General features: G+C 32.3%; 1 protein-coding gene across 1 annotated transcript; it reads right to left on the bottom strand.

Moving 5' to 3' along the window:
- Positions 1-1,964: 1,964 nt before the first annotated feature.
- On the bottom strand, positions 1,965-23,606 carry LOC106119184 (uncharacterized). The gene is made up of 7 exons (XM_013314088.1): positions 23,256-23,606; positions 12,552-12,751; positions 11,358-11,534; positions 4,920-4,997; positions 4,298-4,435; positions 3,933-4,029; positions 1,965-3,349 (listed from the first exon to the last, which is right to left on the bottom strand). Exons 1-7 carry the CDS (start codon positions 23,327-23,329, stop codon positions 3,196-3,198), a joined length of 918 nt encoding a protein of 305 aa, XP_013169542.1. The 5' UTR covers positions 23,330-23,606; the 3' UTR covers positions 1,965-3,195.
- Between the last annotated feature and the right edge of the window lie 650 nt (positions 23,607-24,256).

Genomic DNA, 24,256 nt, shown 5'->3' with positions numbered 1-24,256 from the left:
TTCGTTGCTAGTGGTAACCAGGTTTTTGTTACCAGTATAAAAAATTAATTGTTTTTATTAATGTTTTTTTTTATATCGATATAAGCTCACTAAACATCCTACTGAGAGGGTCGGAGTTCACCCTAACTTTGAGGCGGCTAGGCCTTGGTCAACAGGTTGGTTGGCTTTTTTGCAGATATGTGCAAGTTGCATCACGATGTTTTCCTTTACCCTAAGAACGTCGTACATATAATATGTAAATCGAAAATCGCTCCGTAAATACTTTTTACAAAGCGACTATAAAGATCGTTGTAAAATCGTCGCATAAATGTTACTGTCCAATAAATGGCGTGGGTAGTAATTATCAAAAGGTTTCGCTACGAGAGCAAGTACAACGGTAACGACTTACCCGGCAGTTCGTTAGGATGATTGGCCTTTGCTTCAACAGTTTTTTAGGACACTAACCTCTGTTGATTTTGGCAGTGTCACAGTCCGGCTCTGGGCGCTTGCCAGATTTTCGACAATGCATGTCTTGAAATAGCTACCCGAAAAGTGTGTAAGACATTTTTCACCTACAACAATTCTCCTAATTCATTTATTTCCGGTGTTTTTTTTTTCATTTTCTTTACAACAATTTTGGAATTACTTTGATGTTTATTTTGATAATTTTTTAAGATACTAAAAATTGATTTATGCATTTCTTTATTCTAACATTATAAAAATTTTAAAATGGTTTCATTGGATGGGTTTTATAAAAAAATTAAAACTCTAAATTCAAATTATAAGAATTTTAATATACTTTTAAAATTGTATAATACAATATTACACACGACATTGCAAGTAGCTTGGAATAAACAATGACACACACGAGGTTGCATACAATGGAAACAAAGTAAACAAAGGAAACAGTTCTGTGACGACTTATAACACAATAAAATTCAAACGTACCAGGTACGTATTTTTATTCGATTATAAATAGTACATATAATGTTATTTATTTAATAACAAATATACAGCAAAATATCTCATAACTGGTTTTTCAATAAAATTATTTACGAAAAAAATAAAAAAGATGACAAACGCAAACAAAAACTCAAGGTCAGTAAGTATCCAATTTTGACCGTCAATTTTTTAAAATGTCGAACTTTTTAAATGAATAGTGCAGTAATGCATAGAGACCGTTTCAAGCTTTTTTTGTGCTTAACGAACGAATAAATGTCATAGAATATGCAGCTTCTTATTTTTTAGAAGCTGAGATAAAACTTTAATTAATTTAATAAATGTGTTAAGAAAGTATGAATTATGTTTGAGGTAATTCAAAAAAGCTTAGAAAATTACAGGCCAACAAAAGTGACCATAAATTATGCAATCAACGTTGCCCAACAATACTGTAGTTTACCACAAAAGTTATCCCTCTTATCCTCTTTTAGACAGACAGAGACAACAATGTTTCACGACAAGTTTCATCAGTGGAATTTCACGATTACGTAAAAAAAAGTAGTGAATGACTAAAGACTGCATGGAAATAGATCGGTGAAGTAAAGAATAACTTGTCACTATACATTTGACTAGAATTAAGTTTTATAATACTTAAGAGTAAATAGTCTTACGGGCAGCAAAGTGTCAACAAAAGTATACTCCATTCATTTTAGTATTAGATTACTTATAAACAAAACAGTGTTTCTCAAACTTCCGTGAGCAAGAATTAAGTACACACATTATTTATAATCGGCCCTTATTAACAATGACGACAATAAGCAGATAGTGCTTGTACAATCCTTATAAATTTATTTTCACTAAGCTAACAGATATAAGAGACGTTAATCAACGTAATATACAGCTCTAGGAATATTAAATATCATAATTTACGCCCAATAACCAATAACAATATGGATAATCATTTTTTCAATGAATAAACACGCTCGAAACATGGTACAAGCTAGTTAATAATATGTGGGGCTAAAAGTAGCCCAATGTTTTAATGATTTACTAAACCTCTTAAAGAACGAAATGTTTGAACACAGTCTCGTAGAAGACACAGGCACTGCGATGGTCCCTACTTGAACAATGACCTTGTGAAGTCAAACATCATCGTTAAGAAATAGCATAAAGTTATACAACCATAAACCAACAATAAAAAAAACTTTAAAGTGTTTTAATTACATTTTAACTTAAACATAATATCAACCCTTTTATAGCCGCAGATATTATGGACGTTAGAAGAAATCAGGATTATTGAATTTTGATTATGCGTAACCTACCGAAATGTGATCTTGACAAATATAACCTATATCGAAAGCAGTTTTGGTGATACATATTTAAAAGAAAAATGTACGTTGATGTCCTTAATATCAATAACCGGCAGTCAAAGGGTTAACACGTGTGTAACTAAACAGTATCTAATTGTATTTTTGTTTTATTTTTGTTTGCAAGAAGTTTGACTACAATTGGATAAGTATACACATCATAAAGAACTTTATATCCTATTACTAAATAGCAACTATATATTTTGATTATATTAATCTTCAAGCTAAAATGAACAAAATATACCAACACAAATACACCATATATTTAATAATGAAGATGCACAACACATTCTAACTTCGTTAATCCTATAAGTCCAAGGATAATATATATTATTGCAAATTTTATAACATTTAACACGTTAAACGCCACTCCGGTCACCGGTGATCGGATCCCTGTCTGTATTTAAGCGACGCGTAGGGCACCTGTGACCTAATCAAGTTTTTTTTTTATAATATCTACGGAACCCAAGCTGGGTTCCATTCTAATTGTACCATAAACTACATATGTTTTGAAGATTCGATATTACGTATCTATTACCAGCAAAAAGTTTTTTCGTGATTTTTTCTGTTTCTTCTATGGCATTTAATGTGTTAAATAATATTTGAAGCGAATAGTGAAACCTTTTATATGTGCTTCGAATACTTATAAGATTAACAAGGCGAAGATAATAAACATTGCAAATTATTTACAAATTGCATTAACGAATTCAAACAGATAAATTTTTATGGGATTTTTTACAAGATGCATTCGATGTAACTATAGATATATCTATGTTTCTATAAGTACAAACACATGGAAGACTTTCGAAATATTGATATAGCTATTGGTCATTTGAGCACTGTTCAGTAGAAGTTTGACAAAGTTTCCAAGCGGTTTGAGAGAATGCTTGGATATGGGACGCCAGTTACGTCATCGGCCGATGATTGTTGGCTCATCGGCCATGGCAAGTTCATCTGTAGCCGCCTTGTCACCTTTCCTTTTTCTTGAATACCAAAGAAACGACGCAGCAGCAAAGAGATTTACGAGGACCACGAACCAGGCGAGGAAGAAACTAATGTGGTAACTGTGGAAAACAACTTAGTTAAGGCAATATTTGATGAATAAAAAAACAGAAAACTCGACTATATGGCACTAAAGAGAAGAATACAAATCGAATGACAAGTCATTTATCAAAATTGGTACGGTAAGATTGCTAGCGGTCACAATAAAATTGACATATATACAACTTTGCAAACATTACACACACGGAAAAAGGGAAATTATCATTGTGCCGAACAAACATTTTAAAATGAAATTCTTGGTGAATAATAAAATTAAATATCCCGTTACACATTGGCAGACGTACTGTCGATACAATCACTTGGACTCTGCCAACCTGTAATGCGGTCGCGTGGGCAGTGCACGGTCTAATCCTCTTTGGAAAGATCAGTGCCCAAGTATCTATTTTTCAATCAGCTTGTTCTAGATGAAATATGGCTTAAGGATACCAAGTGATTCCTCTTTGGATTACAATATGGAAAATGTTAACCGAAAAAAATATTACCTCCAGCATTTATGTGGTATTTTGTTTTGTCGTGTTGGTTGCAGAGAACATCATTGCGTTACTTTATCATTAACTTTAAATGTAGAAGATAAATATAACTTACTAATGGTATGCGCGCTCAGGATAAACGAATCTAAGGTTCTTCTTCATATGGTCTATGCAAGACATTGTGATTTGCACCACCACGAACGTGCAGGAAGCTGAAAATATATAAAATTTTTAATAAAAACAGTTTGACCCCACCGCTCATAACTGCTAAATGCGTTCCTAAGTATGGGTTTCTCCACTATGTTTACATTAAGGGAGTCTTTTACTAAACATTTAAATAATTCTTAGATGATTCTGAAGCAGTAGGACTACCAAATAATTTGTGGTCCAAATTTTTTTTGGGATTTCATGTGTCACGTGTATATGTTACATATTTGAAATTAAACAAATTGTGCTATAGTTGTCAACGAATGAACTTACTACTGATGAAATGTATTCCCGCTGCAAGCCGCTTGAACATATAACGAGGATTACGGAAAGTGTAGGTGGAGAAACCGCAGCCCATGGCCATCACGAAAAGGCTGATGATGCCAAAAGAAACCATTGTTCGTACGTAATCTGTAAAAATTAAAAATATTAGAAAATGGTTCCGATACTTTGCCTTGCTGCATTTCATCAAAATGCCTTCTTGTTAATGTAACACATACTGCTACAACCCAGTGGTATATCTTAATCACCTCTTAAAATAATCATAAATTTATTTCGTGTGACCATAACCTAATCTCATGGTTTAAATAGATTGAGGTGGGATCAGAATAAGTTAGAGTGAAAATTTATTAATCATTATCTCAATTAACTGACCCTTAATATTCTTTTTAGATTATCTCAAAAGTCACTGTTACTCGTGCACAGAAGCTATACAGATGGTATCAGACGTCACGCGATAACTGACGAAACTAAGCAGACGAGTGTGGTATTAGGGAGAGAGAAACTCATCGGCTAACTTTCTAATAACAAGAACAATGATGGTATCCATTCCTAATGATATAGATATTAATTATACATAAAAATTCTGAATATTTGTACAATTTACATTACTTACTGGCAACATCAATATCATAGGCAGGATCCTCTGGCTTTCCATTCTTCATGACTGGTTGTGCGAGATAATTGGTACAATCTGTTACAAATGAATTGTCAGATTAAACTGGCTATTTTTTTCTTTTTACTAGCAATGAAATAACAATGAAGAATGAAATTAAAATCGAAACGGATGACAAATATTTGCTCTCTTGTTGTTTTATTGTTCGGCCTATAAACGATTTTTTTGTGAAATGAACCATATAATGAAAACAATACACGAATGAATAAAAGACTCTCTGAATGTTTGTAGTGGTAAAATAAAACCCGTTATGTTTTTTTAATTATATTTGCCAGTTTTAGTTAAAACAAACAGTTGTCCGCGACTTCATTTGAGAGGAATTAAAAAAGAAAACTTAATAAGTAGCCTATGTGTTCTTCCAGACTATCCCAAATTTCAGCGAGTTCCATGCAACGGTTGTGTAGATACCTTCTAACAAACATCTATCCATCCAAACTTTTACATTTATAATATTAGTAAGGGTGCTTTAATGGAAGTTCAGTTTTTCGGTTGCTTATGAAATTTTAAGTTAAGTTTTAGTTTTATTTTATTTGATACAAAGTTCTTTCTTGTGTTTACAAAACCCTTGCTGTGTATTGTTTAAGGTAATTGATTAGTTGTCAAGATGAACGATATTATAATATTAAGGTCGACATTGTTTGGAAAGTAAATATTGAATGGCCGAGGGACTCTTACCTTGCTTATAACGTTTTATTAAGTTTATACGTCTATAATACGATCCACGACATTTATTGAAACTTGTTATTGTTTTATTCCTAGTCCTAATACTCTTAATACTGGTAACTACTACTACTACTGGCAACTACTTAATTAAAGAATATTTTAGTTGAGGTTAGTTTTTTGTTAATAAGATACCCATTAGTTGTTACTAACAGGTGACTTCTACTTAACTTTGAAAAAGTCTTATATCTTAGTATTTTTCAAACTTTTTTACAAAGCTATCTTTTAAGGTTATCGGTATACCACTCCTCGTTCACCCAGGACTGCCTCGCCTCGCGATCGCCGCGGGCAACACGTTTAACTCCGCGAGGCAGGGGTTAACAGGTAGAAATTAACCCTTAATCTGTAAATTCTGGTTATGATACGTTGTTGTTTAATTAGCTGTTGAACCTTTAGTAAGTGTTGCTATAATAAATATTTATTAGCAAATAATGTTGCAAACTGTTGCCAAGAAGTTAAAAGTCCCTGCCAACGAGTAGCAATAATTTGATGTAATAGCGTTAAAGATTAATGTACGTCGTGTGAAACTATACTTAGTAAGATGCTAATTGGCGACACAAATTTAACCAAATACCAATCTATCGAAATTTAAAAAGTTTTGCTTCACCTACTGTTTGATAAATACAATCTGTTTGAAGAACATTATACTACAAAGAGAAAATTTACATTTAATTTTAAGTGGAACATTCCACATTTTATTACAGTTTTTTTATGTTTCTACATTAATAGTAAATCATGTTATGACAAATAGACAAATAAAACTACGTACTCTCGCATATGTTTATCTACCTAATAACACAAATAGATGTAACTCAAGCATTTTTGTATTCCGACGCTGACGTTGACACGGTGTTGTAATTCTTTGACGAAAAGCATTTTTACTGCGACACAACAACTCAGCCGTGTCTGTCCTATCTTTTAACTGTTTAAACAATGTATTTAGGTTAATGGAAGTGAAAACTAATATGCGAATTGTATTTTTAAACACAGTATTCGTCTAGACTAACATATTATTGCAAAATGATAAAGTTTGATTGTGTGATCCTGATTGGGGCAAAAACTAAGAGATTAATTTCAAATTGTGGATGGTGGAAGTGGATTTAGAGGAGGAACGCTCAGAAAGCGGACATTTTCTGTATTTATACGTTCCCATCTCCATAGACAACGTAGGTAGATAACGCATGTGCATATTTCTTGATATTTCTATGGGCAGCAGTCGCTTTGCTTTTTTGATGAATCCAGACGGCCGATGTTTATTTGACACTTTATAATATACGAAAGTTACGTAGCCAAAATTGTTTTCGCCAGTAATGTGTGGTGCGTATGTAAAATCGTAATAATAATAAAAAGATCTACATTATATGCATACCACAATATCAATCGTTTTTATGGTTATGATCAAAATGTGAAGCAGCAATTTAATTTAAACATTCACTTGTATCTTGATAACACCCTGGTAAAAATTGTATAGAAACAATGATGCTGAAAATTTGTTCCAATCCCTTTTCATGCGCATAATAAACGAAGTTTCAAATCGCTTTGTTTAAAAATGAGTTTTCAACAAAAGTACTAAGGAGCCGACAAGACAAAATATCTATACTTAAATTTTTTTAGTCTGTGTTTCTTCTGTAAATCCTTTACAGTCTTAACTTTTTTTAAAAGCATACTAAAATTATTTTATTCTAAGAGAATCTAAGAAGCTTATACGATTTCTTAACTCCGTATTACTACATTGAAATCTTCTCGAGAATCTAAGTACATCGTCAGTTTTATTGTTCTCCAACTGGGAATCGGGTTATTTGAGATAGCGTCCACTACGAACACAAATGCTTTGAACTCTAGAATACACTTTATCGTTCTATTTAATTATTATTTGTAATCCACAATTATAATGAGTAGCTTCGACTTTGTAGATACGTTTATCTTTGAAATAAAGTTTATTTAAAAAATGTTAAATAATTTGAATAGTGTAAAATTTTGTTTACCTTTTTTACTATTTCAATATTCACAACAAGCGAAGGGTTAACACATTACTTTAGTTGTATATTTGTAAACTTTCTTATTCAAACATCAAACCAAATAAGCAATCATGTTCTTTCTTATTTTGCTCGCTTTAGCTCGTTTGGAAGTCGACCAGACGACCGTCTAACCGTAATACCGTCCAGATGTTTCCCAAATGTCTTTTACGTGCATTACATTTGTTTGTCATATTTTTATTGTGTATCAAGTTAATTAATTGGATTGTAATAAATTGTACCATTGTAATTCAACCATTAAAATTTGCTATACGATATTAATACTTAGCACTCGATCACGATCGCATCTGGTATTAAGCAATGATGGATGATATGAACTAGATTATAATTAACTCACGTTTTTGCTTAAAAGTAGGTACTTCTCATAATTAAACTGAATTTTAATTCGTTCCTGATCTTTGCTATGCCTGGTATCAAAATCACCATATTCAAATGCAAAACTTAACAGCCGATAAAGTCTCGTTAAAAAAAAGAAAAACAAAACTTAAGTATTGGATATTTGTGGCAGTATTTTAATTTAATCTTGAATTCGAATATACGTCTTTAGGTTTATTTAACACAAACCATTGTATTGGCGCCCAAACACATTTATAACATGTTAGCAGACTAAAGTGTCATTTCTTGGAAATGTCTGTAATCACCGTATGTGCCAAGTGAATTGGCTAGAGTAGTAGTTTCATGTTAATGACAATGAATCATCTTAGCTAAATGATTAAATATTTGTTTTGTTCAGACTGTATTCGTAACTAAAGCTCGGAACTTTGACCTTTAAAATGTGAATGCAACGCTCTATGTGGTATGCATTACTGTACTGATTGCCAGTTTCTCAAGAGGTAACACACTGAGAAGTATTAGAGCAACAAAACGTATTATAAGTAATGCGGATGAATACAGTATCATATGTCGAGCAATTAGATTTGTTTGGCAAGCATTATGAAATGAATCATTAGGTGATGAAGACTTTACGATGAAAAATAACAGAGTGCAAATTGGCCTCAACTAATGCATCAATCAATTCATCCATTAAAAAGTGCACACATTACAATTATGAATGTAACATAAACCGTAGGTTTCTGACACCAACATCTTTGTATAAAACGTTATCTGTGTTATTATCTTTGACAAAACAGAGATAACGATATGTTTTAAACGAGGATATTGGTTTTAGAAACCTACGGTAAATGTGATAGATTTTGTTAAAGAAGATAAGTGTAAGTTGGGCTGAATTTAATATCATGGCTGACAGAGATGGAAGAAAGAGTCACATATCGTGTATGTTGAGTGTCTTTACATTTTGCATTCTACTATCTTCTACAGACTTTTCTTTCCATATAAAATTTCAAATATCTGATCTCTAATATTTCATAATTTACTAAGTTTTTAAGCTTAACTTAATTTAAAATGTTTCCTTATTGAAAAAACACTTGCAATTACACAACACTTTGTTGATTACATTTAAATCTCATAGAATTTTCTTGGATGTTTAATAAGGCAAAGCATCGTTGATTTTTACTCGAGCCGAAGTTGCTCGGGGCAAAATCTGCCGATAGTTTTAAAAAGCGATGTTATTTCTGTAGTCATTTCTGTTTCCGTAACGTTAACTATGCAATGTGTGCCTTTTGTTTATTTATTTGTCGAGTTACGTAACGTCGGGTTAGCTATATGGATATAGGCCAGTGGCGACTTGAATAACCACGTGGTATTTTTATCGGTGACTATAAATCTTATTGTGTGGGTCGAGCTGTATGAACTTTTTATTTCTCCGTGAAAATATTGCGGGCATCCCTGCCCGTCGTTCTGATGACCTTGATATCTAAAAATGATGGAATTTTGAAGATACGAATAATTAGTGGAATAAAATTCTGTTAGTTTAGTTTGGATTGTAGATAGAATTTTTCAATCGGACCTAAACTTCTAAAGGCAGTAAAAACTCTTTTCTATTTCTGTTGTTGGGTCGTAAAATTGTGGATTTCTTTTTAAATCTCAGTTTTTAAAAATAAATGGTTTGCTTCAGATTGCATCGCTACCGTTCTACGTTTTAACAAGCTCATTATTTCAAATATAACGAAGCTTTTAATTCCCACTAATTTGTCACTAAAGAAACTTTATCTGTTACGATGAAAATATAAATATCACGAGATATTTAAACGTAGATTAAAAACTCCGAGACCGTTTATCTTTTATTTTATATTTATAGCATCTATAATTAAACTACTAAAGCGAATTAAAATTAGATTTTAAAATTCAAGTCAATAAAAATGATTTATTTTACTTCGAACATGAACACCATTTGTAATTATAAGTAAGGAAGATATTTTAGTCGAGAACACATAAATGTTCTTATTCAAGTAAATAGATATGCGTAGTTAGACAGTTTTGTCAATTTGTAAATGTAAAGAACCCTTTATATTTATTTCGGTACTAAATTCACAGGTAATGCCTTTACCTATTGCTAATTAGCTACCGCATTAGTAGCAAACACAAACTGTATCCAATTATAAGTTCATAACAGTGTCTTAGAAAATACTTTAGCGAATTGTCTAAGATTTCCTCCAAACACACCACGCAAAGGTATAAAAATAAAAATACCACAAATATCCCAATTTTCGGAAAAGTAAACAACTCTCTACCAATTTTAAAAATGTTGGGGTAATCTATTCAACTCAATCACATACGCAAACGGACGTACTTATGATTAAAAAAAAGTTCAATTCAAACAAAGATACATAGTTAATTGAGTGATGTATGTAAAAGTCCATTAGCGAGAATGTTGCGCAAAGGTTGGTTTCGTTTTATTTTTTCACAGCATTCTGCTTTATCTCACTCGGTTACTCCATTAACTCCCGCTGGTTTACTTTTCTATCAAAGTTGTTTTCTCTGTTTCTTAGTAAAAATACCTATTCAAATAAACAAAGTCTACCGATCCGTTTGTTTATTTCTTCAACTATCTTTTTTTATGTAATCTGAAGCATGTAGTAGTTAGGTAAGACATAAACTATTCAGCTGTAAAGACTATGTATAACAAGAATTACGATATTTAGGTAACAATTTATAAGCAATTTGTACACAGACTGCCAGATAAATCAATTTCTTTGTAATGCTCGAGAGCTGAGATGTAATCAATGTCTATTTTGGAACGAAATTTTACAGACGGTTTCTATTTTACAACGAAGAAACTAAAATAACTAAGCATTAGGGTATGAGATTATCTTAACAGAAAGTAAATCCTCGTTCTTACGTACAAAAAACTGAGATTTTCACAATTTAATTTATCTTCTGTATGTAAATCTTGAATATAAAAATCAATTGCTGTTCGTTAGTCTCACCAAAAGTCGAGAACGGCTGAACGGATTTATCTTATCTTGGTCTTAAAATGTTCGTGGAGGTCTAGGGAAGGTTTAAAAGGTGAGAACAATTCGAATAATTGCCAGAAACTAATTAAGTTTTTTCATTACTCGCGGGCGACAGCTAGTATAGAATAATTACGGACGAATCTTTTCTAAGAGATGAAAATTAGTTTTTGATATACGATTATTTTCTTTACAACTTTTTACTGCAATAAATAATCGAATTGATTTACAAAAATAAAAATATATTTTGTATAAATTCTTAAAAAACTTACTCGTGAAGTATTCACCAACCATACCCTCAACATCGTATGGCCGAGGTGTTGTGGTACCAACGGTAGAGTTGTACTTCACAGGCGAAGTCGGCGTGGGATGGAACAAGTATCGGCAAATCTCCCACATACCAGAGTTGCTCCATATCAAATATACACCTCTCGAAGGAAGATATACACCTGTAACAAATTATATCATTAATTTTACTAATATTACAAATGCGAAAGTTTAGGATAGATGGATGTTAGAAGGTATCTGTGGAAGGTCTCAACGAATCTCGATGATATTTGGCACAGATGTAGAATATAGCCTGGAACAAACGGAGTCGCGAGCAAAAGCTTGTAAATAATATAAAATTGTCGTCTACCAATTACTAAGGCTTGTAACACACAGTCTTGTCACACAACCTGTCTTGTATTTGTTTCAGCTTATCATTTAGCAGTTTAACCGAATCTGACGAGGAGCAAAATCTTTCTTCTTTATTTTCATGTCTTACGTTACGCTTTCGCGACAGTGTGTACACGTCTATTAATAATTTCACCTACTACGTTTACCGAAAATAAATTAATCATATCATTATATCTATGTGCAATCATTTACTCGATCTGCGTACGGTCTACAGAAATAGACCGACGGTCATCGACCCCACTGCCACACGTCCGTAATTAATAATACGTTCCCGACTACGCCTTGGATCTCGCACTCAACAGTTGACAACTTCCTCACACGATTATTACGTTCAATATGCGCATGTTCCGATGCGCACAATCCAAGTCATCCATACATTCGCACGTGAAAAGATTCAATAATATTTACAAAAAAATTTGTGCCAGAAAAGATTAATTTTATTTATACATCATTTAAAAATTTTGTGTGGCAGATTGGTCGAGATGAAATGATACAGCTTTAATGTGTGATTTTCTGAGTAAAGTAAACATTCGTGTTTGATTTACTTTACATCATTATGTTTTTGAAGATAATAATATTAATTCTGTTAGTTTTTATTTAGAAGAAATGACGAGATGACGATTAGATACAATAAGAAGAGAGATATGTTAACACCTTCCCTTACCTTCTCTACTGTTTATTGGACAGACTTGACATGTAAGTCAATGCGTCAAATCGTAATCGGATTGCCGTTCCAAAATGTATGATCCCAAACTTAGTGAAGAATATTAAAGTATCTAGATTCATACCTTTGCCTCCTTCAATGTGCACCCATTTCTCTGTACAGACAGCTGCTATCCAGACAAACGTGCAGAGGCCGACGAGTACGGTGCAGGCGAAGAGAATGCGGCGCTCGATGACCAAAGCCTGTAGTAGCGGTCGTCTCTCCGCGCCTGTCGATGACGCCGTTGACATTTTGTCAGTCTCCATCGGTTTATCTTCCGGAAACCTATAATAAAATAATAATATTTTAATGCTGTTTATCTTTAAACTTTTTCTTACTAAATAATACCGTAAAATGATTAAGCAATCTAAAAAAAATTATGTCAAGTGAGATTCGAACTCATTTGCACTAAAATGTAAATTCATTTCTTGTTCTCCAAAGAAGACGAATCGAATGACCACTCACTGACATCGGTTCAATCGTTTAGGATCTAGGCTGTCATAAAGGAATTTACATGTTTTCAAACATATTAAATCTAACTTACATACGGGGGGAAAAACAAACAAAAAAGACATCGAACATGACAACATAGCAAAATTAAAGAGAGAAAGACCTCTCCAGTATGTATTTAAGCTTAGTGCATGGTTCGACCGTTTTCATATCGGTTGAAAAGGGTTAACACAAGCCGTAATCCCTAGCAATCAAGGATTGGCCTCCCGGGGTCGATTTAATAGAGTATCTCCCCGCAGAATCGTATACCGTAGGAGACAGTGTATTTTTAGTAGAGTATAAAAATAGTACAATAATATATAATTATACCTTTGTGGTATGTCTCGTTAGTGTAGCAGTTTTATTAAGCTTTAAATGGCGCCTTTTACGTTTGAACGCAGTAAAATTTCCACTACTTAGCTATTAAAATAAATACCGCATGTTTCATAATGACCTGGTAAATTCTCGACGTCTCGACATCTTATTAAAATATCGTTTGGTTTAGATAGACAGATAAGAATAACGTAGAATTAAAAATATAAGAAGATAATCAAGATTTTTTATATTATAAGGTGGCCACCTGAAATTGCTGAAATAGCGAAGAGATCGTTGGCCATAGACATCCGCAATTGTAAATGGTTAACTTCCATTAATCGACGAAGAAGGGAGGCACAGAAAGAGAATATTTTCCCTTCTCATGCATCCCCTCATCAGAAAAATTAACTTCCATTTCCCATCCTTTCTTTATATGAAAAAGGGTAGGATGTGAAAGAGGACTAAAGTTAGGCCTCCGATTAGTGATTTTTAACCTATAGTTAGCCTAAGATTAGTGAGATTTAAACAAAATATGCATTTTAGATACGTTTTTGCTAGCTCTGTGATTTGGTTACAACGTAATAGCATTTGGCATATAGCGTCTTCTCATTTATCACAATAATAAAAGTCTCCAAGATTTTATTGTCTGTGAAGTAGTAAAACGTAAAAAAAGCATTCATTATTGCTTGTACTAAGTCTCGAATATTTGTTGTTGAATTGATTGACCACAACGTCACTCAGAAAAACTAATAATTCATTGAATTTATTATTAAACGCCGGATAATTTATAGCAGAACGCTCTCAATTTTGTTGTCTTTGGCGCGAACTTGAGGCGGTTTTAATGCATTCGAATGATTGAAGGTCATGTAAACGAAACAAGAAATGAGGAGATACAACTAAACGATAATAAATTTAACTCGAACCTGATTAGTACCGTCTAACAGATTTTTAATTTAAAAAGTTCTAAATGCTCCACTTAGCTGCGATCTAATATTATAAAAAGGTAAAACTTTTCAATCGATTGACTATCGGATGCATATGCCAGCTCATGTTAAATTACACGAAATAATAAAAGTCTTTAATATACTAACCAAAAATATCTAACATATAACAAATTGACTTAGTAATATTCAGGAAACACAATACAATTCTTACTAAGTTTTCTTCTGCATCGAGCAGTTATTTCATCTTAAAAATGTAAACAAAATGTTTATAAATCTTCTTACGTAGTTGAGCTTGAACCATTTAGGTACTCAGTGTCTCTCACAGAGATACCCTTGGGATCGGAGCCATTGTGCCTGTTTTGTGACTGACACAAGTGTTTGCATTGTTTCGAGGGAATTAAATTCGCTACAGGACACTATATAAATTTTGGACAATTGTTTTTATTAACATCTAAAATATGAAAAACTAGCTGTCCGTACGGAATTAAAAATAAACTTAACTAGTAGCCTATGTAATCTACCAGGCTACATGTATGCTAAATTTCGGTACGATCAATGCAGCCGTTTGGGAGATTCCTAGTAACTAAACATATGGATGTTGGATGGATGAATGGCCATAAATCTAAATATTTGCAATAATAATATTAGTAAGATTAACAGCTCGTATATCTGAAATCAAATTCGAATGAATTTGAATGGATTGTTTGAAAATTGGTCAATGAATATTTATAGGGCGGCAGCGAACAACTTACATATAAGCATCTTATAAGAAAAGAAATAGTAAGAGATAGCGTTGCAGCTCAAAGAGTCAGTTTAATTGCTCACGTAAAGTTTTTATGTTGTTATATTGTTTTCCACTGAGATTCTCTTAAGATGTATCAGTTAAGATAAAGGCACTGGTTTATTGCCGGTGTAGTGGTTCTTAAACTGAGATCTCAGACGTCCTCCTTTCGAAATGACGTCATTGAGCGTTTACGAGCTGACGATAATAGGTACTAGAGTGTCTCTCGTCTCAACAACACAACATCTGTCGACGAATACAGCATGATTGCAAAAAAGGAAACAAATGAATCTCAGAAGACATAACAAACAGTGCTTGGACTATTAAATGCAAGATTTATTACGTCCATCAATGTCTTATTGACATTAGAACTTCTGCAATGAATTAACTGTGCTGAATTAGGAATTCATATGGTAAATATCTAGATGGAATTCAACATCCAAAGATATATAATTAAATAATAATATCACAAATCAATGAATTTTAATAGTTATTAATATTATTCCTTGTCTTATTCCTAACCCGGACATTTTGATGGAATCTGGGTTTAGAGTTCGAACAAAACTACTCTCGTTATTCCTGGAATAAACTAAAAGGGTGCTCGCTTCTATCTCCGGGAAGTGGCAGACAAATGAATGACGGGTGTCAATAGTGAGTTTTCACTGCAGAAACATATTTGTAAAACATATTATCACCACTTTCATAGAACAATAACATATATGGTCTTGTATATATGTTTCGACACTGGATGGTTATTTTAAAAAATAGTACTGAATTTAATCCATAGATATCATTACATTGAGATTAATTAAATTATATTAAAATGATTCAAGTTATTATGTCCAACAAATAAACTCCACGTGTGTGCAGTAGACCGCTACGTCTGAACGCGCAGGAAATTGTTAAAAGACGAAACAGCTACGTTAGTATGGAGCAGGGTTCATCTAATTATAAAACATTTTTCATAGACAAATCGTTGTACGTTGGACGAAATTAAAACTTGAACGTTAAAATTGACTCCATAATATGTTGAGCGACGAGATTAGTTAGAAAAGGGTAATGACCTCACGGTAATGGTCGAATTAAAAAAGGACTAGAAAATATTAAGTAAAGTTTTTTTAAGGATATTCAACAGATGATTAAATTTTAGATACCTTTTTTATTTTAATTATGTCCATAAGTCACCAAAGTAATTGTTCAAAAATATGTGAGAATTATTTAAGCTTAAAGGTTTGCTCGGATATCTAAGGTTTGATTGCTAAGCTGACATTATTTTATCGTGCACGTTCATTTAGTTATTTTAAAAGATTATCGTAATGTGGATTATATCTGAAAGTGATTGTGGAATCTTATTATAGATGCAGCTTCGTACAAACGAATTCTTGGCAACAAAATCTATCCATACTTTTAGTATTAGTATAATATTTATGATTTGTTTTGACATAAAGAAAAAGAAGACATAATCCCACTTGACCTTACAGAATGAACATCAAATTATATGAATTTAAAAATCAATTTTTCTTTTGTGATAAATTTATTTAATTCATAAATTATCGTCAAGAAAACGACCATGTTTTATTTAAAAAAACTATTTATTATATGAAATAAATTTATAAATTAACAAGTTCTCAAGACTGACAAATCATTATAAAACCTTGTTACCTTAGACCTGACAGATATTGTATAATTTTCTACAATAAAGTTCAAGTTTATCTTTTCAGACAATCGACTATAGCATTTTCATACGTATAAGTTTAAATTTAACGATTGCATCTCAGAAGATAATATAAAATTCTTTCGGTAGAGTTCGGACAAGCGTTGGCGTGCTGTAATAGACATTGTGTTTTACATTCGATCAAATTGAATCGAAATTCAAGGTCATGGTAAAGAAATTTCACTTAATACACATTTCTTTAACTAAATCATACTGTTATTGTTGAAAAATTGCAAGGAAATCATCAATTTACTTGTTTAAATTACGCTTTAAGCTTTGAAAATCTACATTTTTAAACAATTTTATGATTTCATAGAGATGAAATGGAAATTGTTTAATACTATTTAAAATTAATCCTGACATCGGTGATAAGTTTTGGATGACGGCCAAAACATCAATTGCCTTAATTTAATAATATTTTAATTAAATTATTAGCCCAATGAATGAATCAAATAATCTTTTAATAATAAAACTAAAGACTACGAATATAAGTTAAATAGTTTGTTAAGTAGAAACATATTTATGTTAAAGCAGGACAAAAGTTTTTCAAAAAAATATATTCAAAATCGGAGCATCCGGAGAGGAATTATGCGGTAACACAGATAAAAAATACAGACGAATTGACAACCTCCTTGTTGATGTCGGCTAAAAATTTTTTTGTTTAATCTCGAACAAATAGCTATAGACATTTAATAATAATGCGTGATCATAAGATTATTTAATATAAAAGCGCGTAATAATATATCTAAGATGGGGGCAGACATTACGTAATGAATATTAAGTTTCTCATTTTCATTTCATAAATGGCGAGACATTTTTGCCGATGAAGTCAACTCGCATTAGTTGAATGCATGACAGGCACTAACGTAAGGCGACAAGGGGCCGGCGTCTGAGACGACGAAGTGACGCCCGCCGCTGTTTACACATCACTTACTAAGTTATCAACTCCTCCATATGAATACTTATTTCATATTAGCTTTTGTAGCTTTTAAATACTCAATTTTATTCAGTCATAAAATTCCCAGTTGGACTAAATAAAATTTTATTAAAAATAAAACCATCCGTCGTCCGTGCGGAATTAAAAAAAAACTTCCTTAGAGTTGCATTTCTGTTGTTCAACACTATATTCTTTATCTATATCAAATCCATGCATTCGTTCTAAAGATACCTTTTAACAAACATCCATCCAAACTTTCGCATTTATTAGTAAGATAAGTTATGATAATAAAAAAAAATCGTAACTCTTACTCGTTATCCAGAGGGGTAGGCAGATACCTCATACCTCTATTTTGCGTGGTAAAAAATATATTTAATTAATACATTCCACTAACCTTATTTTAAAAGACCACTAACCATTTGATTCCAGGACAATACGTGTTGTCTGTTATAGCTAGTACTCGACCAATGCATGAGCGTGGTATCGAAACGTGTATTATTAATAAATCTCATTATTATTAGGATTTTAATGTCCGCTTTGTTTTTCATGACAAGGTTGATGGTTCAATGCTACTGTACTGGAATTAAAGGGCGTTCGAGTAACCGCGTTTTATCAGTTTTTATTAAAAGACTAGCTGTAGCCTGCGACTCCGTGCGTGTGTATTAAAAAAAAGCTTATAAAGTAGCCTATGTGTTCTTTAAGACTATGTTCTACATCTATGCCAAATTTCATCAAGATCAGTTTAAATAAATAATAAAAAAGTCAAATCATTTTTGAAGATTAATACGGAACTCTTCTATTCTTGCCTACAAAGCCGTGGCGGTTCAATAGAAACGTGTTAAATAACTGACAATATTGTATTCGTAGTAAAGTGTGTCGCTCCCGGTCTCGTTTGTTAAATTTGGCTTTTCTTTTTTTGTCTCGTCTGTCAACGGGTAATGTCGAACGCGAGAGGCCGTCACGTAAATAAGTGTAAGCCTGTACTCATTGCGAAGCTGACAATCACAATGGAGACAAGTGTTCGATTTAACCCTTTTATTTACAGTTTAAAATAATACAGTTGGTATTTGTGGCATTCAGTGTGCGACAAATCAGTTTGATGTCTGTTAAAGTGTTTGTTTTCGTATAATATAATATATTTGAAAGACTATAGATTCTTTCTTAAAAATAGGTATATGATATCTGGATTAAAATCTTTTGATTCGCCCTATATCAGTGACCAATAAAAATAATCTATAAATATAAATAAAATATTAGTGTCTGTTTACAATATTGAAATAACAGTTTTCTACTACATGTATCTGAATACATACGATACGTACACTATAATAACATTTGTTACAATTTTTGTCTATCTGTTGGTTCTGGCTAATCTCTGAAAAGGCTGGACCGATTTTGACGAGACTTTTATTCACAGGTAGCTGATGTAGTACGGAGTAACTTAGGCTGCGTTTTTTTCAGATTTTTTTTTATAAATAAAGTAATGTTGCAATGTCCAAGTACCAGTATTTCATGTGGACGAAGTTGCGAGCCCACCTAGTTATAATGTCAGTCTAGAAATTCGAAATTAGAAAACAAAATCAAATGTTATTGAATAACTGTATAAATCCGATAACCATCCCAATAATTTCATCAACCTAAATCTGGATTACGAAAATATACAGTTCACTATTGTTTACCGATAAAAATAGATGGAGCCGTGTACGTGACGAATCTAAACTGGTCGGGATATTGCTGGGATAATCCATTTTACAATTAAATTGAATACATAGCCAGTTTGTTACGGATCGGATATTCTAATAAAAAAAAACTTTAGCTTAATAAAATATAGAAAAGGTGTATTTTTATTAACTTAAATTAATTTAAAATTTCTTTCAGCGAATTAATGATATGTTCTAATGTCTAATGGATCCGATTCATCATTGTTAAATCAAGCGAATATTGGGTTACTTCGCTCTAGACTGGGATACATCTGTAAAGTTGCAGGTTAACCTTCAGTGTTAAACAAACGCTGTAAACAAAACAAAGTACGAGTAAGAATGCAAGTATTTAGTCTGTTGTTATTTAACGACCAATATCTTATTATAATATTTACAACATGTCATGTCTGTTTTTCTCTTAAAACAGTTGTGTTAAAATTAATCACCCGACAAGATATATTGGTTAACATTAATAAAAGATTATAATAACAAATATCTTGATCTGGCGCACATATTTACTGTTATGTGGGTAGTGCTGCACACGCTTGAGATTGTGTTCCTAGCAAATTGTTTGTCTGTCAATCAATACCATTGTCCTGTCGGAGTGATTGACTCCCTTGTTAATGCAATTACTTAGAGCAGGTAAAACTAACTTAGATTTTTCATAGATTAAATATGTCCCCTCTTCTGCCTCCTCGTCTTATCTTTTCCTATTTGTGGGTCGGGGTAGAGAGCTAGAATCGATCTCATACACACATATGTGAAAACATGGAATTACTTTTTACGCCTTTTTTGTGTGGTTGTAATAATGCATGAGTCGAGTCGAAATGAGCGATTCATTCGCGTGGACTCTACCACTACATCTTACTAATATTAAAATACGAAAGTTTGTATATCTTTATATATATAATTCTTCTGTGAGTGTGTACGAGTATGTCACTGAACTTCTCTCAAATGACTGGACCGATTTTGATGAAATTTTTTGTGTGTGTTCAAGGGGATCTGGGAATGGTTTAGATTCACAATTTTCATCAAATATTAACTTCATATTAATTTATTCAAATTAAAGACGTGTAGACAGGACAACGTCTGTCGGATCCGCTAGTGTCCATATACAGAATAGCTTTACGGATCTCGGTGAAAATTGGCATAAATTTAGAGCATAGTCTGTACAAACATATACGCTACTAATAAATTTAAGGTGACAGCTAGTAATTTATAAATCATGCCTAATCTTCAATACCTTAATTGCATAATTCTGCAGATTTAACGCAAGAACCTTTCCTTATAAAGTTAAAATATAAATATAAATAAAATATGCACTAAAATAAAGCATGCAATCAGTGTCGAAATGATATCGACAAGGTATTGCCTAATCAGACGCTTCCATCAAGTGATACGGTACTGATAATGTTGTAGCAAGCTTTCAATATGTAGCCCTCCATACATTGATATACACGCTCCATTTGTTTTAGCTTTGTTTTGTGTTTCCACTGACAAAACATTTGCATAACAATTTGCCGTCTCTCTCATTATCTTAAAACGGTGACAATATCCACACAAATTAATAAAATTAGTGTGTCCGTATGAAAAATACAAAACATATATCGTACACATGATGTGTTTGGGTTGCTGATAACTAAAGATAATTTTTTGTTGTTTGTTGTCTATTCGCAAGACCGCGTTTGTTGCGGGTATTCTGAGGAACAGGCAGACCGATTTTGACAGGACTTGTATAAAAGTAATCTATAATATGCCCGCGTGCATTACCTACCTTCCCAACAAAGTCGCGGTCAACCGCTAGTTTTTTAGAGCAGTGTTACGGCAGTCGAATTTCCCGTGGTACGTTTTGTTATATCATTTCGGTCATGTTACATGTGTTTGTATGGACTACGATTAGCTATTTATCATTTTTACGAAGATGTTTATTACATCAGCACATACTATAAATCTATTTGTATTTTGTTTGTCATTTAATTTTGCAAGTCTTTCTAAGTCTCCAAATAATTAAAAATACTTCAATAATTTAAAAGTCATAGTTAACTATCCGTCGCGCGCGACTTCGTCCGCGCGATATAAGCATTTACTTACCAATGTATTCTTCAAAATATGTTCTACATCTACAGAAAATTTCAGCGTAATCCGTCAAGCTGTTCTAGAGATACGTTATAACAAATATCCATCTATCTAAACTTTTATCTTTGTAATATTACGAAGACAAGTAAGTTTTGGATCTAATATGTTTTAAACTTTTCACTTTCGTTGAACATCATTGATTACAAATGACGTTAGAAAATTGGCAACAATATTAGTTTCAATGTCTATATCTCTAATGATCTCATAGTAAGACTTTTATGTAGGAAACTGAAACATTAATTGAGTAATAACCTTACCAGTGAGTCATACGTTAATTATACTGGAAACATTCGTAGGAAATCGAATGACGAATATTAAAAAATACATTGTAAACATATCAACGCAATATAAAACACGCAAAATATACAGTAAGCAAGGTCTTCTAACAAAAGTTTTTTTTTTTTTATAATTAAACGAGTTAGAGACATTGTATGATTATGCCATCTCTATTATCTACATGTATAAAAATCAATTGCTGTTCGTTAGTCTCGCTAAGATTCTAAAACGGCTGAACGGATTTATCTTATCTTGGTCTTGAAATGTAAGTGGAGGCCTAGATTCCTTAGTTTAAAAGGTAAAAAATTCGAATAATTGCCGGTAAGACCCTTTAGGAAACCTTTTTTAAGCCCGCGCGAACGGAGTCGTGGGCTGGCAGCTAGTTAGCAAAATTTTTATTACATGTTTCGCTAATGGAAACTCACAAAAGGAACAATAACGCTGTAATTTTAGGAACGTGTTGACGTAAATACTATTGATTATATGAATACTTACTGTCTGTTAGTGTTGTAAAATATATTTAAATAGCTTCCTCGAAAATTGGTCGAACCGTTACTATTTTTAAAACATTGATATCTTTGATTTTTTTTCCTAATATCTTTTAGACTTGGTAGAGTTAGCTAGTTAGTTTTACTTAGCTAAACTTACAAGAAAATACACCGTTTTCATTAGTAAAACTATAAGCAAAATAAAAAAAAAACTATATCAGACCTATTATAGGTATCATAATATTTTAAGAATAAAGATTTATTTAATGAGACAACGTAAGTAACTGAAGTCCAACAGTCGAATTGTACAGTTAAAACTTTAGTAAGTTTTAACTGTACACTAGTGTGTAGGGAAAATTTTAACTGTCAGTTCAAATGAACAGCTCTCAGTTTATCCTACGTATTTCAATTGTATAGGTAACTGTACAGTTTAACTGTGCAGTTAAGACTGAAGATGTGTAGCACGTAGGGTTATAAAAACTTTGGCTATGCTTTCGCTTTCCAAAAAATATTTTACTTAAGAAACTTACAATATGAGTCATTTCATTTATTAATGAGTCATTAAAATGTACTAAACTACTGAATTTTAAAACATAAGAAAGAGGTTTTGAGAATTATTCAATTACTTATTGTCAAGATACTTTTACTCGTATTTTACAAGTGAATAAATAAGGGACTGGCATATTCCTTCTGAAATATTTATTTGTTTATTTTTTACGTGGTTTGGTTATTTAAGAAAATTAGAGAAACAACGACCTCACATTAGTTTTATTTCTAACTTATTAAGATGAATAAAATTGAATATATTATAAAGTAAAATATCATATCGATTTGGATTGTTTATAATTTAGATTAAGTCTAAGTCTCTAGTAATTTATTAAATAATAGGGTTTTACGGAATTTATTGTAGGTACTTACATTTTTTATTTGTAACTGTTCAAAACATAACAACAAAGTGCAGAAAAAACAGGCAACAGCCCTATTTAAATATTAATGAATGACATCTGACCTGTTGATCAAACCGAAGCGTTTCTGGATCCCGAGAACTGTTGAGATGTTATTATGAATTTTTAACAACTTCATACATTTTTCACGGCGATCGTATTAAATAACACATTATAACACAAACTGTTTTACATTAACACATTCGATTTGGTATTTTTAATTTGAAAAAATTATAGAACTGCTGAAAAATTTAAGAATGGCTACAATTTAGGAAGGTATTTTTTCTCGTTTTTCGTGGTATTTGCGTCGAAGGAACAATAAAGACGCGCGCTCGGGACGAATGAGCCGCCCAACTGACGGGCGGGCGGGAACAAAAAGTCTCACGTGGCCCGGCTCGCCTGGGCTGCGCAAACCCGCCTGTTGCCGGGCCTTAGCTGCGTCTGGTATGCTATCACTGAATACAACTCACGCGTTTTTATTTTATGATTGTTGTGTAAAATTAATTTAATCGTGCAACTATTTATATTATTAAACAAAGCAAAACTTTATTATTCATTTGTGTCAATCCTTACTAATATTATAAATACGAAAGTAACTCTGTCTGTCTGTCTATCCTTCTTTCACGCAATAACTACTGAATCGATTTAAATGAAATTTGTTACACATATAGTCTAGAGCCTGGGAAAGTACATAATTTTAACGCGAAAAAGAGGTTATAAAGGGTTGAAAAGGGGGTTGGAAATTTATATAAAAGTATCGTCATTTTTACTGATTAGAAGCTTGAAACTTTTTTTTAGGCTCTTAATTTGATATAAATAAATATGATATTAAATTTTTGTAAGCCCTCGAGGGTGCAAAATAACAATAGGGAATAGGGGTTGAAAGTTTGTATTGTGGTGTGAGGTTTATGTGAATGTTTTTTATTTAAATATGTTTTGTCGTTCCGTACTATAAATGTTAGTAAAATAGGTAACCTATGTAATTAAAATGCTACTCAAAGACAGAATTTTAAGGGGACGAAGTTGCGGGCACAGCTAGTTTACAATAATTTAAAAAATTACGGAG

Source organism: Papilio xuthus, unplaced genomic scaffold (assembly GCF_000836235.2).
Source record: "Papilio xuthus unplaced genomic scaffold, Pxut_1.1 DF827542.1, whole genome shotgun sequence".
Lineage (NCBI taxonomy): Eukaryota > Metazoa > Arthropoda > Insecta > Lepidoptera > Papilionidae > Papilio > Papilio xuthus.
Note: the sequence above shows the minus strand (reverse complement) of the source record. Positions and strands in the feature narration are given on the sequence as shown.